The 16480-nt window shown below is 41.2% G+C and overlaps 1 protein-coding gene across 2 annotated transcripts; it reads right to left on the bottom strand.

The window, feature by feature from the left end:
* Positions 1–1284: 1284 nt before the first annotated feature.
* Positions 1285–14601, bottom strand: ISCA1 (iron-sulfur cluster assembly 1). 2 transcript variants are annotated; one of them, XM_036261435.1, is made up of 4 exons: positions 14429–14591; positions 6648–6701; positions 3963–4068; positions 1285–2000 (listed from the first exon to the last, which is right to left on the bottom strand). In XM_036261435.1, the coding sequence occupies exons 1-4, from the start codon at positions 14507–14509 to the stop codon at positions 1852–1854; spliced, it is 390 nt and encodes a 129-aa protein (XP_036117328.1). In that variant the 5' UTR covers positions 14510–14591; the 3' UTR covers positions 1285–1851. The 2 variants fall into 2 exon arrangements, with proteins under 2 accessions (XP_036117328.1, XP_036117329.1); XM_036261436.1 differs by lacking the exon at positions 1285–2000 and adding an exon at positions 2279–2511 and having other exon boundaries at positions 14429–14601.
* Positions 14602–16480: the final 1879 nt, after the last annotated feature.

The raw sequence follows: 16480 nt of genomic DNA, 5'->3' as shown, positions 1-16480 counted from the left end.
TGCTATAACAGCTACCATTCCCCAACCCTTCCTCCTTAAAAAGAAAAGGCAATTTCATGATCACAAAGAGGCCACATTTTTTATTGACAACTCAATCACTACACACATTCAGTATTGCACAAATTATAAGTGGGATGACAATTATATTAAAACAAACTCATGGGCACAAAGCTATTGCTTTAGGCTTTGGTGCACTTTGTGACAGGTATCGTAGTAAATATGACAAACATCAAGAACTCAGCTACTTCAGTTCATAAGAATCAGCTTTCAAAAAAGCATATGGCAACTCATAAAACACTTAATATGTCAAAGCCAGGAAAGTCAGTAATTAAATTACAATAGGAACACTGTTAAAACGGAAAATTGGTGATAAAAATATTAGGTTAAAATATTAGATGTAAAAATTTTAGCAACTGGACTTAGGATCCAGAAAGTGTGTGCACGTGGATAATTTCAGAAGACCGCGTTCTGCTTTACGATCACTACCACACTCCAAACCGCTGTTTCTGGGTTGCTACAATGTCTTCCCTGCTGGTAAAAACCACTGCTTCCTACTTCTAAAGAAGCAACAAGGCCATTCACATAAAGGGGTTTAAAAGTAAAATTCTTCTCCCTCGAAATAAAGATATGATCTCCATCAAATTATACAGAAATCTTATCACAATGTCGATCAAATGGACAGACAGACTGTCTGTCCATTTACCTTCACTGCTGCCTTAGAGTGCCGGGCTGGCGTGTCACCTACACAGGAGGGGAGATGGGAGTAGTCCCCACTCTGCAGTGTGCGGGTGGACACAAGCCTTTCTCCTTCCCCGGGCTTTTGCTTCCTCAGATACAGAATTGAGGGGGTGGGTCAGATGCCTTGTAAGAGATCTTTCAATAAAAGGATCTAAGTCCAGTTGAGATCCCACCTTGGGCAGATGTTCAGAGTGGCAAAAGAAATAGATGAAAAATGGTGGTGAAGTATTTCTTACCTTTTGATGCCATCGCTCAAAACCATTCTGCAGGGAAGTTCATGGAAATCTTTGACACTTTCATCTAATGGCTGATGCCGCTAAAGGCTGAGCAAATGAGGCACCTGACAATGAATTTTGGATAAAAATGTAGAAAGGCTGCCCTGGCCAGTTTGCTCAGTGGTTAGAGCATTGGCCTGCGAACCAGGGAATGCCGGGTTCAATTCTGGCCAAGGGCACGGACCTCGGTTGCGGTTCGTCCCTGGCCCTGGTCAGGGTCATGCAGGAGGCAACCAGTCAATGAGTCTCTTTTACATCGATGTCTCTCCCTCCCTTCCTCCCACTCTGTCTGAAGATAAATGCAAAAATATCCTCAGGTGAGGATTAAAAAAAAAAAAAGTAGAAAAGCCATGCCAAGCTTGTATAGAAAAACAGTGCAGCCACCACATCAACCCAGCAGGACTTCTGCCTCTGAATTTTAAGAACCATTGATCTGGCCTGGAGAAGCACATTCAAACTGTTCAACAGAGAACTAGAGAGTGCACACCTATTAAGAATGTGCTTCCCGAAATCCTCCCAGTTAGGCACCTTCCGTACAACTGTTTCTAACAGAAAGGATGCAAAAGAATTAAGTGCAGGGTAGGATTTTATTTCTTTACAGATCTGAAAAATGACCCAAAGACAGTGATGGCTTCTCACCTTCTGTCCCCTAAAAAGAATACAAATATCACTTCTGAAATCTAACACACTGGCTTCATTTCCACAATGTATCAGTTTATTTTCCTCCTGAGGCAGCCATGCATTATCAGCCTTAAGCCCGTGACAGTCACACGATTTCTTCAGTGAGCCGGGGCTCCCACCGCTTTCCTGGAGCTCCCGCCACAGCAGTCCTGAGGCGTCAAATATTAAAGCTTTCTCCACAGCCACATGTTCCTTTGATGTTTGGGTTGTTGAACACAAACTCACTGGATAACTTGTCCTCCACATAGTCCATTTCTGTTCCTAAAAGTGTTAGCTGTGCTTTCTTTTCGATGAACACTCTGACTCCTTGGGGAGAAGAAAACACGTCATACAAAGCCTGCATAACAACAGAACCTGCTGATTCAAAGCACAGGTAAACTTTAAACAGTAATCACTAACAAAATCCAAACAGGAAGCTTTTGAATCTGTCTCATTATTTCCTGTCCCCTCTTTCTACACCATGATCTATGTAAAAAACAATTATATTAGATCTGTAATACTTCCAACAATAAAGATAAACTTAAAAAAATACACACAATCATATTAGGTCAGAAAGTTGTACACAAGCAAATTCCATGTAAAACGAGAATTCGCCTTTCACTGTATTTCACCCATTTGCCCAATTTGCAACATAAAGAAAATGTGTATATTCTCAATGAGAGTTTTGTAAAAATGGAGCCAATGCATTTATGAAATCCCTGCAGTGCCACTGTATACATGACACACTGCCACACCTAGCGACACACGAAGGACTGTGGTACAGTGGCTGGTTTACGAAGACGCAACAGTTTTGTTCTTCTGCGTACGGGCTGGAAAACTGTAATAACATAACCCATAGTAATTATGTAGGCAGAAGTCAGCATTTTCATCAGTACTGTCAGTTTAAGAAAGCTTTCTTCCTTATAAGAAACTGAGTTATTACTTAAATATAAACAATACATATTTATTAGATATCCTCAAGATAAAAATTTAAGATTTAAATTTATGTATTGATTAAAAAAATAAGATATTAACGAATATCTTTCTTGGTTGGTAACTTAAATTTAGTAAAATAAACTTACACTACGAATCCAGGAAAACTAGCCAATAGCACACCTCCAATGCACAAACCAACCACTGCAAAACCCGTGTACACTGAAGTTCCCCCAAAGTTGTAGCACTGTTTATTTTGTTTTAAATAGGTTTAATCAGATTATTGCATAGGGCAGGCAGTGGGAGAAAATGTAATTAAGAACTGAAAATTTTAATTTGGAAATTAAAATTGCAACTATAGAGCCTCAAAAGCATGAGATGACATTGCTCATTTGACATATATGTAAAACTGCTATTTCACACAAAAGTAGTTGGTTTATTTTAAAGTTTTATCATCTTAAAAACTTTATGTAGCGCCTGGCTGGTGTGACTCAGTGGCTGAGCGTCAACCTGTGCACCAAGAGGTCACAGGTTCGCCCTGGCCGGTTTGGCTCAGCGGTTAGAGCGTCGGCCTGCGGTCCGGAGAGACCCGGGTTCGGTTCCCGCTAAGGGCATGTACATCGGTTGCAGTTTATCCCTGGCCCTGGTCGGTTGTGCGGGTGGCAGCCACTCGATGTGTTCCTTTCACGTCGATGTTTCTCTCTCTCTCTCTGTTTCTCTCTCTTCCTCCCACTCTATCTGAACAAAAAATGGAAAAATGTCCTCTGGTGAGGATAAAAAAAAAAAGAGGTCACAGGTTCAAGGCAACGCCTGAATTGCGGGCTCAATCCCCAATAGGGGGTGTGCAGGAGGTAGCCTGATCAATGTTTCTCTTTCATTGATGTTTCTATCTATCTCTCCCTTTCCCTTCCTCTCTCTCTCTAAAGGAAAAAAAAAAAAAATCAAATGTAAACACTAAAACCAATATAATACCATTAAAAACTTAATGCGCACAATGATAACCTTTCATAATTGAAATAAACAAGTTTATCCAATAATCTACCAGAGCACAGATTCTGGAGTAACTCTGATTGGGCTCAAATGTTCACTAGGCCACTTACTAGCTCTGAGACCTTATGCAAATTATTTACCCTCTCCATGCCCCAGTTTCTCTTATCAGCAAAGCAGAGACAATATGGCACCCTTCTCATTGGCTGCTGTGGATAAATCAGTTAATGTACAGAAGTCCCTAAAACCATGCCCACCTCACACTGAGCACTATATATACTGTTCCTACTATTATTACTCTTCATGCTGTGTAAGACTAAACATTTTAAGCAAAACAAAGTGCCCAGAAAATGTTTGTTTAATACTCACCATCCTGAACAACTTCTTCATCAGAATCTCCTTTTGTCTTCGTATATTCAAGAGTGTAAGAAAGACCATTACAACCCCTGGTTCGGACACCAACTTTCACACCTACCTGAAAAATAATTGTAAATATAAACTTAGTTTTAAAATGGTACAGATTAAACAATCATATTGATAAAAGTCCTGGCTATATCATGTCACTCATCTCTTCATAAGCTATAAGATATATATATTCAATTCCTGGCTGTAAAATAGCCCTTTAGGAAATATAAGTAGAATGGGAAGCAAGCATTTAAAAAATTTACCTACTGTACAGACATCATTATGTCACTGGGGGTGACTCAAAAGGAATAAAAATCAATTATATACAAAGAAAACAATGCGGGGGGGGGGGGGGGTAAGGCTCACCCAAACTGCAGTCATTATCACCCTGAAAACATAGCTTATATGTTTTTTCCTATTTTCTTCCAGCCTCATATATATAATCTAAACATAGTTTTTATTACAGGAGAAAAAAATTTTTTCTCTGCTTTGTTTTTTTCACTTAAGACACTATCTTTCCATGTAATTGCAAGTGACACCTACATAATATTCCATTATACCAATGCATATTTATTACTTAACCAAATACTAGCTATTTAGGGTAGGAGTAACATTAAGGAAAGAGTTTTAGTTCAAAAACTGAATAACTACTTCAAAAAAAACACACAAAAAGTTTATGATGGTAGAGATGACAACCTATAAAAATGAACTTGCTCGAAAACATTTTTGTTTCATCTCATCATGTCAGATGTTCTCAGGAAGTTTCTCTATGATGAGGTTTGCCAAGGTGTACAGGCCTGGCAATCACGCTGCCTCTGCAAAGGGCTTGAATCTATGGCAGTCTGTGTAAACATTCTCAAATACCAGAAAGCAAAAGGCTGATGCCAACACAGATGTAAGAAATTGAAAAAGTGATCAAATAGTACTTTTAAAATACCAATATCTGCCTTAATGTAATTTTTTATTCTTGGATCCTATCTGCTTTTTCATTTACGTATACGGCAAAAGCATCATCATAAAGAGCATTATTTCACCAAGCAGATCCTGATTCTCTGAAAAGCAGCAACGTGTGCTTGCTTTAGGAAAGCTATCATGAAGTGGGAAGACACTGGTGCAGAGTGAGAGTTAGAATGTTAAGCTGTCGGGGATTTTGAGAGCTGAAGTAATCATAGTAGTCTCTTTTGTCCTTAAACAACAGCAAGGAGACTGAACTAAGGTTTTATTCACCTTCAGAGTGACAGCTTAGGAAGCCTAGGAGGGAGTTTAACATATTCAGCATGATAAAAATACACAATGAACTGCCTAGCTCAAATTCTGGAGGTCAAGTCTTAAGCATTTAACTTAGCTTTTATCTTTGTGAACAGAAGACTCAAGCAAACAGGAAGTCCCACTATCAGAATGGATCTGGACACTTAAAGTGTATGTGAAAGTACAGCTTTAGGAAACTGGAATTTGAAAAAGGGACTGCTTTAGAGCTGATGAAGTATTTGCGCAATCCTTTTCACATCAACATGAACAAACATCCCTCAAATCTACAAAGCGAAATTTTTGTTTCATTTCGTCAATTTATACTCCAGTCATGAGTCTATCCAATTAAAGTTGGAACACTGACACATACTTTAGCATTTACTAATTCTTAGAAGGAAGGTGCTAGAACTCCCATTATAATGGGACATTGTACAATGGAACCTAGAAACCACTCTAGTCTAATCACTGAAAGTTAATAGTCTTGGAAGTAATTTACAGTATTCCGTAGGCAATTAGCAATGTACTCAGATTAAGATGATGCACACACCCTTTACTCATCAATTCTACCTAGGAATGTAGCCTCTCTAGATGTGCTAAGCTACACTTATCAGCCTAGAACAATGCGCCTGACACAATACAGACACTAAATATTTGTTGAATAATGTTTGTGGCAGCACTGAATGAAAACAACAAAAAAGACCTTTAATATGGAGGAATGATTAAATAAATCAAACCTGTTCAATAAACTATATTATTATATGCAGCCATGAAAAAGTATCAGTTGATCTTTATGTATTTGAAAGATCTTCAAGCTATTTTCTTAGGGACAAAAAGCAAAGTGTAACCACAGCATGTATGCATGGTATGCTCTCATCTAAGTAGGGAAAGAGACACACACAAGCTTAATAAGCAGAGTTGAGGCCAGTGGTTCCCCTCAGGGAAATATTTTTGGTTGTCACAACTGAGGGGTGAAACGGGGTCACTAAACATCCTGCAATCCACTCCCAACAAAGAATTAGGCAGCCCAAAACATCAACAGTGCTGAGGCTGAGAAACCCTGGTCTAGCATATAAAATATACAGATTATCTCCGAGAGGACACTAAGTAGTTGCCTCTTGAAAGGGAGAATGATGATGAAGTATCTAGGGTAAGAGAGTGACTTCCTTTTGAGTATCCTGTTGCATTATGTGAATTTAGGGACATTTGAGATTTTGCTCCCTGGCATATGTTGATAGCTTGGCTCAAATAAACTCTTATAAAAATTTTTAAAATCCATAAGCATAATTTACTTTTAAAATAAAAACCCCTAATTAATGAAAGCATACTGTTTATCACAAGATAAATTCATTGTGAAACTACAAGTTCATTTTTTAACTAAAGCATTTGATTGGTTTTACTTACGTGTTCAGGCTTATCTTTAAGAAGTTGTTTTATCTTGTTTACTGCTGAAGGTGTCTGAAAAAGAAAATGTTATTAAGTTTTTAGCTACAAAATTTGCATTCTTTAAAGCCTTGCATTTTCTAGTCTTTAAGACTACTCAAGTCTACCTGCAGCAAATTCATGTGATAAATTTATGTTCCATTCTCGCCAAAGTACTTTGTATATTTTATATACAAATAAACGAACTCTAATAAGTTAAATTCATTCTTTGTTTTTATTTTATTTTATTTTATTTTTTTTACCCTCACCTGAGGACATTTTTCCAGTTTTTGTTCAGATAGAGTGGGAAGAGAGAGAAGGAGAGTGAGAAATATCGATGTGAAAGGGACACATCGAGTGGCTGCCACCCACATGACCCAACCAGGGCCGGGGACAAACTGCAACCGAGGTACATGCCCTTAGCGGAAACCAAACCCGGGTCTTTCTGGACCGCAGGCCAATACTCTAACCGCTGGGCCAAACCAGCCAGGGCTTTATTTTTTATTTATTTATTTTAAATCCTCACCTGAGGATACAGTTTTATTGATTTTCAGAGAGAGAGAGAGAGAGAGGAAAAAGAAACATTAATGTGAGAGAGAAACATCGACTGGTTGCCTTCCACATGTGCCCCAACCGAATGTCGAACCTGCAACCTAGGTATATGCCTGCAAAAGGAATCAAACTCACAACCTTTTGGTGTATGGGACAATACTCCAACTGAGTCACCTAGCTGGGGCTTAATCACTCTCTTTATTTTTAAACTATCTTCTAGCAACAGCCTTTTCATCTTGCTCTCCCCAGTGAAGGTCCACTCCCTGTCATAATCTCTGTGGTACTATCTTCTTCCACCATAACTTAATTTTTGTAGGGAGCAGCTATTTTGTGCTCCTACTGTATGCCCAGCAATAAGCATCTGTCTGACATATAGAAGGCACTCAATAAGCCAATGAATGAATCAAGTACCTCACTGGAAAAGCCAACCTTCAGGCATTTTTCCTGTTGATTATTAATATTAACCACACTGCTCTTTTTACTTACCCAAAATCTATATCAATCCATCAAAATACCTAGAAGAAAGAGTGCTACCAGCATCAAACAACCCAGAGTGTGCCTCCCGTCCTAGTCCCACCAAATGTTCATCCAGATTCTAAAGTTGGCTTAAATCAGTATTTCAGGGTATCTGAGCTAGTCAACAACAGAAATAAGAAAAGGGAAGAGTTTTTCGGGAGAAATGCTTTTAACCCAGCCTAGCTATCCTCAAAATAAAAATATCACAACGTATTGCATATGTATAAGTCAGCATCACCAACCCCACTTTCTCGAAAAGGAGGCTGTTAGGGACAAAGTCTGTTCCAAGGTATTAGTGGTCCAGCTCCCAGATATGTCCCAGCCCATTTCTTGGCTTAAATGGGTATAAGAGTCCCTCCTCCTCAGGATTCATGAAGGAGCATTTAGAACAGTGCCAAATATAAGCCAGCTGTAGTCACGATGAACAAATCATGTCCTTTGTATTTCATTAGCTCCTCTATCTGGCAATGCTGTGCTGATCCTCAGCTTTTTGTACTGGCATTTTCCTCATTTGTGAAATCCCAAAGAGTGGACATCATGACCTGTGGCTGGGTAGTAACTGTAGCCAGAACTCAAGCCTGTGCGGAGGTAGCCAGACCCAGTGGATGGCCCCACATTATGTTCTTCTGCTTCGTCTGGTGGGGGCTCACCCAGATGAGCATGGTGAAGCAAAGTCTGACCCAAATGAGAAAGGTCATGAAACCAATTCAGGTCATTTTTTAAAAAACACAAAATAGAGAACAAGGCATTGTACTTAATAAAGATGAATGTGTAGTGAAACTTTGACTTCAGTTATTAATATACAATGAGTATGTGTGTGTAGTTTTTTTTTTTGATCCTCACCCAAGGATATTTTTCCATTGATTTTAGATAGAGTGGAAGGGAGGGAGGGGGAGAAAGAGAAAGAAACATCGATGTGAGAGAGACACATCGATTGGTTGCCTCCCTAACAATTCCAAGAGGAACCAGGGATTGAACCTGCAACCTAGGTACGTGCCCTTGACTGGTATCAAACCCTAGACCCTTCAATCTGAGGGCCGATGCTGTATCCGCTGAGCCAAACCAGCCAGGGCACATATGTATTTCTTTTCAAAATTTTTTTTCCCTTTTATTGATTTTAGAGAGAGAGGAAGGAAGAGGGAAAGATAGAAACATTGATGAGAGAGAATATCAACTGGCCGCCTCCTGCATGTCCCCCACTGGGGATCTGGCCCACAACCTGCGCATGTGTCCTGACCAGGAAATGAACCAGCAACCTCTTGGTGCATGGGTCGATGCTCAACCACTGAGCCACACCAGCTGGACACATATGTATTTCTTATTGTGTGTCACTGTAAAAAGAATGAAATCACTACCAGTCTCCATAATGGCCTTTTCTCACAATTTTATCAGAACAAGACGTAAGCAGCCCAAGATACAGAATAGTAGTATGCAGAGGGAGGAAGAAAATGCTGAAGAGAAGAATTATGGCTTTTATTTTTTTTGGGAACCACAGAATACCAACCTCAAATAATTACAGAAATATTAATGGAAAAACATTTTTTAAGTGCTCATTTACCCTTCTAAATGATTGCCAATGAAAACTAGCTTGCATAATTTTCATGGTCATACTTCCCACGAACCCTAAAAAAATTAATCAAATTATTGTCAAAAAGCAGAAGATATCTGATTAAATTACACAAAAAAGCGCACAGCCATGGGAAAATATTCCTTGGAAGTACAACCTAAGGCGTAGCCTTGGTTAAAGCTGGCGGGTCAAAGGTGCTTGAGGCAAACAAAACATGAGGGGCCTGCACACTAAACTATCAATAAGCTCCAACGGTTTTTTGTTTCTAAGTGATCTAGTTTAGTTTTACAAAATAATATATTTCCTTCTTTTTTCAACTCTTAAAAAACACAGAAACGTAGGCATATCTTAATTTTCCCGTCAGGCAAAAACCAAATATACTCCATTGGGAGCAAGTGTTGCCAATGATGGATAACGCAGTTGAGTACTCATTTAAGAGGAAAGATATGGTTTTTATAACTTTTCAAGTGAGGGATCTGATTTTCAGAACAAGTCAGAAAGACTAAACAGGAAACATTTGGGACTAAAGGAAAACTTCTGGCTATCAAAGGTACTTTTTTTTCTCAGAACCAGGCGGAAGCTAAGGTGCCTACTTTGTGCTGCATCTATCTGCATATTCCAGCAACTTTGCACTTAAGTCAATCAACCTGGGGAATAGTGTAAAAACTTCAACAACATGCTGCAAGCCTAGCCGCCTTTCTATTTCACCAAACAATTAAGAAACTCATAACTTTCCAAGAAATGTATGTATAATTAATAATTAAGTCACCTTAGATTTGGCCAGTGAATTAGAACTTGAGATTCTTAAAACGCAATGAAATATAATGATGGTTTTAAATCTACTTATATGTATATCAAAGAGCAAAACATTCTTTCAAATGAACTTTTTGAGTGAGATAGTTCAGCCTTTTAGAAAAAGACTTCATTTGTTTTTGGTGTTGAAATTATGGGAAAAGGCACTATAAATGATGCATTTTTCACCTACTTCATAGCAACATAATTTTATCCAAATGCCACTGGTTTATATTCCTTGTAGCAGAAATTTCATCCTAAATACTGCGTTTCCTTAAGTAATTACCGAAGCAATTTTCATTTTTTGCTGCTTAAGAAAATAAAATTAAAACCCAAAGTTAGCGCTAGCCAGTTTGGCTCAGCAGTTAGAACATTGGCCTGTGGACCAGGGAGTCCTGGGTTTGATTCCTGCCAAGGGCAGTACCTCGGTTGCAGTTTGTCCCCCACCCAGGTTGGGGGTCATGTGGGTGGCAACCAATTGATGTGTCTCTCTCACATCGATGTTTCCGTGCCCCCCCCCCCCCAACTCTGTCTGAAGATAAATGTAAAAATATCCATGGGAGAGGATTAAAATAATAATAATAATAATAATAATAATTAAAAAACCCAAAGTTAACTCCATGATTATGTATACTTAACATGTATCAACTACAACCTATTTTAATTTCATTATAAATCTAGCACTTTAAGGTTTAAAAGATGGTAGATAAATAGCGAACAAATTCCAGTTTATTTTGTTTAACTAATTCTTTAACAGTAACAGCTGGCATTATGGTGCTGTTTCCCTTTTGTTTTTCCTTATCCTGTGTGTGTAATCTGAGTATATATACACGCGTGATTTTGTAGCCCACAGTTTAAAAGTTTAACATGTTTCTCATTTGATACATAGTAATAAACATATAGTCACCATTTATTATCTTCTAGGTGCTTAATGGTTTATATGCATCATCTTTTTATTCTTATAATTCTGTGATTTTGGTATTAAAGATTAAATAATCTGCACAGGGCTAATAAGTAAAAGAATAAAGAGATGCTCCCAAACTTAAAAAAAAAAATCATTATTTACAATGACTACATAATATTTTACCAACATGATCTATTCTAATCTACTTAACCGATCTTTGATTGTTAGACATTCAGGTTACTTCTATTTGTTTCCTATGTAATAGCCCTTACATTGCCTACATGGTCTATCTACATGTACAAATTTTATGGCTTGGTCACTGTTTCAAGGGGAAGTCCTTCAACAAGTTAACAGCTCCTTATTGAGCACCAATGTATTTAATATCTATTGTTTCCCAGCCCTTCTCCACCAGACACCAGAAAGATAAGCCCTAAGGCACCCACTGCACATAATGAATTCTCCTCTGCATCAAGAATGATGCTGGCTATGTACACCATTTTCTCACAACTTTAGTAGCTTTGGGTATCCCTAATCCTAAATTACCGTTGTACTAATTCTGATTTATACAAACTTGGAAATAAAGGCCTCTGCCAGAGGCATAGTGTTAACTCTTCAGGCTCTTGACTCATATTTTACCTGGCTCCTACAAATTCAATTCCATTTGTCAATTCCTGGGTATATAGGAAAGTAAGGAGAGGGATGTCATCCACCCTGGATGTGCTATGCAAGTGGTCCAAGGGTACTCACTTTGATGTGGGGGTTGAAGTCTTAAAGCATTCAATTAAGGAACTGTCTATGGTTTGCATAAAAGTGTCATGGACAGCCTGCCATCAGCCTTTTAAGTCTTTCTTTCTCTCCAGCAAACCACCAATCCTCTTCTGGATTAACATCACTTAAAGCAGATAATTTAGTGTTGACAACATGAACTAGGATTTCATTCCTTTTCCTAGCCTCTCACTGAGCTCTGGTAGATTTCATAGGTACTAAACTTCTCAAGGCTGCAACATGTCAAATTCCTGATGTCAAAATTTATACGTATATCTAGGTAATATTGAGCTCTTCTTACCCATTTCATTGAATTACCTATAGTTTCATTTGCTCTCATCTTGTCTCTACTCTTCTTTTTTAATTCTCACCCAAGGATATTTTTGCATTTATCTTTTGATAGAGTGGGAGGGGGAGAGAGAGAGAAACATCAACGTGAGAGAGACACACTGATTGGTTGCCACTGGCACAACCTGGGCCAGGGACAAAGTGCCACTGAGGTATGTGCCCTTAGCGGGACTCGAACCCGGGACTCCCCGCTCCACGGGCCAACGTTCTAACCGCTGAGCCAAACTGGCCAGGGCTGTCTCCACTCTTTACCTTTGACAACTTCACTCCTTTTACATTTCATAGAACATGTTGGAGTTAAAAATGTTTGCACGAACACTTGAATACTAAGCACAAATGGCAAGACATGCAGGCCACAGTGTCTTAAAAGTAGAAAACATATGCTAGGATAAAAATGACCGCAAGCCTCTTATTCCACACTGTTGGTGGAAGGCAGCACTGACATGCTTTTTCTCTAGCACCATCTTCTACGAAGATCACAGAGAAAAGAACTAGAGTCAGCCAGATAATTAAGTAGGATGAATTCAATTAATGGACTCCGGCAAGTTAATCAGAACAGTGGATCAAAGGTAACATGGAGCCCTTATGAACTGAGAATTGATAATGATAAAGCAGTGCTGGTAGTAGAACTGGCCTGGTTAAGTGGTAACCCAGGAGTTAAGTGTGGAGAGAGAGCCCAAGTCTGAGAATGTGGGCAGTGTTATTACGTCTAGTAATTCCTACAGGTGGCAAAAGGTTGGCCTGTGATTATGTGCCTGGAGAGTGGGAACCGTGTAACATTTATTTCTTATCCAGAAACACAGCAGGTCTTAAATGTCTGTGGAATGGAGAAGAAGGGGATGACTCAGAAATTTTAAAGAAACAGGCAACATGTCAAATGGTAGAGAAAACAAACAAAAAAGGCAAAAAAGGGTCTCTGCACTTCCTGGCTCTACCATTACTAGTTGTAGAATTCATTTGAATTCTGAATAATTTTTACTGAGATTAAAAGGAGACACAAAGTGTGAGTCATACCCTCTCATTTTTGTTATTTCAAGACCTTAGAAAATCTGGATAATCGATGGTGTATCTTTCAAACATGAAAATAGGCTTGGTGGTACAGAAGGTAATACAGAATACAGTACCCTATATAATCAGAATAACCTTCTTATGGGCCTAAAACATTGTAAAAATGAATTCTCCCACATGACCATGACTTTCTTCTATTTTGCTATAACTAATTTTCTGGCTTGGGGCATTACAATCACTGGAACCAGTGATTCCATTTAAATACAGTAATCTATCTTTCCAGTCTGTAGGTGATGAATGCTTGCACAAAGTCTTCTCCTTAACCAAGGGGAGCGGGAAGTGTGAGAGAAGAACACTGACCTAATCATAAACTTCCCAATGAAATTAATCTTTCCAAACTGCAAATACAAATGACCGCTTAACGGATACAGGGCTTTCTTTTGGGATGAAATGTTTTGAAACTAAGCAGAAGTGATGTTTGCACATTGTGAAATGCACTAAATGCCACGTTACTGAACACTTTAGAATGGTTAATTTTACGTGATTTCCTTCGGTTAAGAAAAACAACCAACCACTGGGTAGTACGTCGGGGGCCCAGTATGACATTCTTAAGTATCTGCGTTTGTACTCTAGCGCCCTCTGAGTGTGTCAACCTCTCACCCAGAAAACGCAGTAAACAAATCCAGAGTGGAAACCTTTATTCTTCTTTGTTCTTCGTAAAAGCTGACGGAGGCCTAGGATGGCCGCAGCACAGAAGGTGTTTTCAAAAAGCCTCTGCTGACCCCAACACCAGGAAGTAAGGTGCCCTGCAGCCTTCATCTCCGCCAGGGGGTGGGCTTTGTTGGGGACGCGCTCTCCCTGCCAATCATCGCACTTCCACTGGGTCCGGCGGCAAGCTCCCGTCCTCCCCCACATCTCAAGGGTAAATTCTGGATTCTTCTCCCAGCTATGCCCCGCCCTGGCGCGTCGACCTCTAAACTTGCGACCTCAAGCACCGCAGCCCCAGTAACCGCAGGCGACCCTGGGCTCCAGGCAGGCCGCCGCGGACCGCCGGGGGTCGCGCGCGCACACGGCCCCCTCCCCAGCACGCGGCGCGCGCGGCCTCACGGGAAACGTAGTCTCCGGACGCCGGCTGCCGCGGAGCAGCCCCTCCCGGATTTATTTTCCCAGCGGTTCGGGAAGAGGGCGTCCAGCCGCGGGGCGGACTTGGGCCCCGCCGCTCGGCCGCACCGCGCTCTGCCGCCGTGACCTCCCCTTGCGGGACGGAGGTGAACCAATGTCACGGCCCGGCCGCGAACCCCGGCCACTTACCAGGGTGAGGGCGGCCCGGGTAGGCTGCAGCTTCCTCTTGCTCACAGCCCGGACGGTGGCCCGGACTAACGAAGCTGACATCCTCGCCCTCCCGGCGCCCTGGTGCCTTGTGCCGGAGCTCGGACGCCTCAACCTCTCACCATGGACACAGGGGCGTATTGACGCCACAAGCTACGGCGCAGTGCGCCTCAGGCCCCGCCCCGCGCGGCCCACCCCTGCTGCGGCCATTGGGCAGGCCACTTGAGTGACGGGCGGAGGGAGGGCCTCGGCCACGTGACTGGCGGCGCAGCAGCGCAGAGGCCCAGGAGGAAGGTGATCACCGCCAGGGCATGTGGTCGGGAGTGGGGCAGGGGCAGGCGGAAGGACCTGTGACTTGTGGATACTGAGGCACGTCGCTCCAGGCCTTGCCCATTGGCCAGGGCGCCACCAACACTTAACACGAAGGAGTCATCCCAGCACGAAGCTGGTGCTTTCGAAGGCAGAATGATTCCGAAGCCTTAACAGAAACAGACATTTGTCTCTTGTTTGGTCCAGCTGCGTAGTTCTTAAGAAGATAGAACTACCGCAGAGTCGTACAATCAAGAGCCCCTAACAAGCGTGCTGGACTGCCTGGGATGTTGTAGGTTGATGCTAAAGCAATTTTCGGTTTAGGTGTTGATTTTGGAACCCTACCCTACTGTAAGATGTGACTGGGCAGCTCTGGATACTCAAATTTATAGCGAGACCCAATCAATAAGCTTGACTGAACAACTTTGTCAGACCTTGTTGTGGCTGCTCAGGGGTCCTGCCTTTTAATTCTGTTAATTCAGCCAATATTCCTGAGCACCAGGCACTAACAGTAAGCCTGGTAAACGGGGAGCCCAGGGAAGAATGAGGATCCTGGATGGACAAATGTGCAGCACGGCTTAGCAGATGGGAGGACATCAGGATAGAGGGGCATTTCTCGCAGAAGTGCTAGAGGTAAAGGGAAAAAAAAGGTTCTGTGGGGTGGTGCTGTCCGGATAGATTCTTGCTCAGTGTTGTTGTTGTTGTTGTTTTTTGTTTGTTTGTTTTTTCATTTATCTTCAGATAGAGTGGGAGGGAGAGGGGAAAAGAGAGAGAGAAAAACAGATGTGAGAGAGACACATCCACTGGTCCCCACCCACACGACCCCAACCAGGCCGGGGACAAACTGCAACCAAGGTACATGCCCTTAGCGGGATCCGAACCCAGGACTCTCTGGTCCATGGGCCAACGCTCTAACTGCAAAGCCAGACTGGCCAGGGCTCGCTCACTGTTTTGATGTGGAAAGAAGAATTGGTGCAGTGTGTTTTGGAGCCCAGTTTATCTTAAATACCCTGGAGCCTACAGGATTGGATAGTTTGAAATCCCGTTAGGTAGTTTTCTCTCCCTGCTACTAAAATGCAATTGCATTGACAATAAGAGGACGTGTTATTTCCCCCCTAAAGTCCGAAGCACACAGAAGAAACTGGGCTTAGGGGACAGAAGTGTGGTGGGAAACAGTACAGTCGTTCCTCGCCACTTCGCGCTTGGACATTTCGGCTTCACTCTATCGCGGTTTCAAGAACTATATAAATAAAAAATTCTATTTTGGGAAATTCGTTTATCGCGGTAGCGTCTGGAACCGATTAACCACAATAAACGAAGGCCGACTGTAGTTGGGTGATTTAGGAACAAGGTATTTTTCTTGTCATGTCCTTCCTCCTACAGATACACTGAAGATTAAATGAAAAGTCCTTAGAAGAGTGCATAGCACACTGTAGTATCCAGTAAACGTTAATTATTAATGGATATTTAAAGATGCCATATATTTTTCAAACTCTCTGACACTACAGTGGTGGATACATTGCCATTATATATTTGTCCAAACCCATAGAATGTACCACAACAAAATGAATTCTAATGTAACCTATGGACTTTCGGTGATATTGTGTAGGTTCAAGGATCCTAACAAATGTCCCACCCTGGTGCAGGATGTAAATAATGGGGGAGGTTGGCCTGTGGGGGACATAAGGACACTACTTTCTGCTCAATTTTGCTGTGAAACCAAAC

The sequence above is a fragment of the Molossus molossus genome, unplaced genomic scaffold (genome assembly GCF_014108415.1).
Source record: "Molossus molossus isolate mMolMol1 unplaced genomic scaffold, mMolMol1.p scaffold_m16_p_14, whole genome shotgun sequence".
NCBI lineage: Eukaryota > Metazoa > Chordata > Mammalia > Chiroptera > Molossidae > Molossus > Molossus molossus.
This window is presented reverse-complemented; position numbering and strand designations above follow the sequence as displayed.

Excerpts from the sequence above, each read along its gene's own strand:
- ISCA1 (XM_036261435.1), bottom strand. The coding sequence starts at position 14,509 with ATGTCAGCTTCGTTAGTCCGGGCCACCGTCCGGGCTGTGAGCAAGAGG. Across the intron at positions 6,702-14,428 it reads CCCGGGCCGCCCTCACCCTG|ACACCTTCAGCAGTAAACAA; the intron begins GTAAGTGGCCGG and ends TTTCTTTTTCAG. Across the intron at positions 2,001-3,962 it reads TGAAGAAGTTGTTCAGGATG|GAGTCAGAGTGTTCATCGAA; the intron begins GTGAGTATTAAA and ends CTTCTCCCCAAG.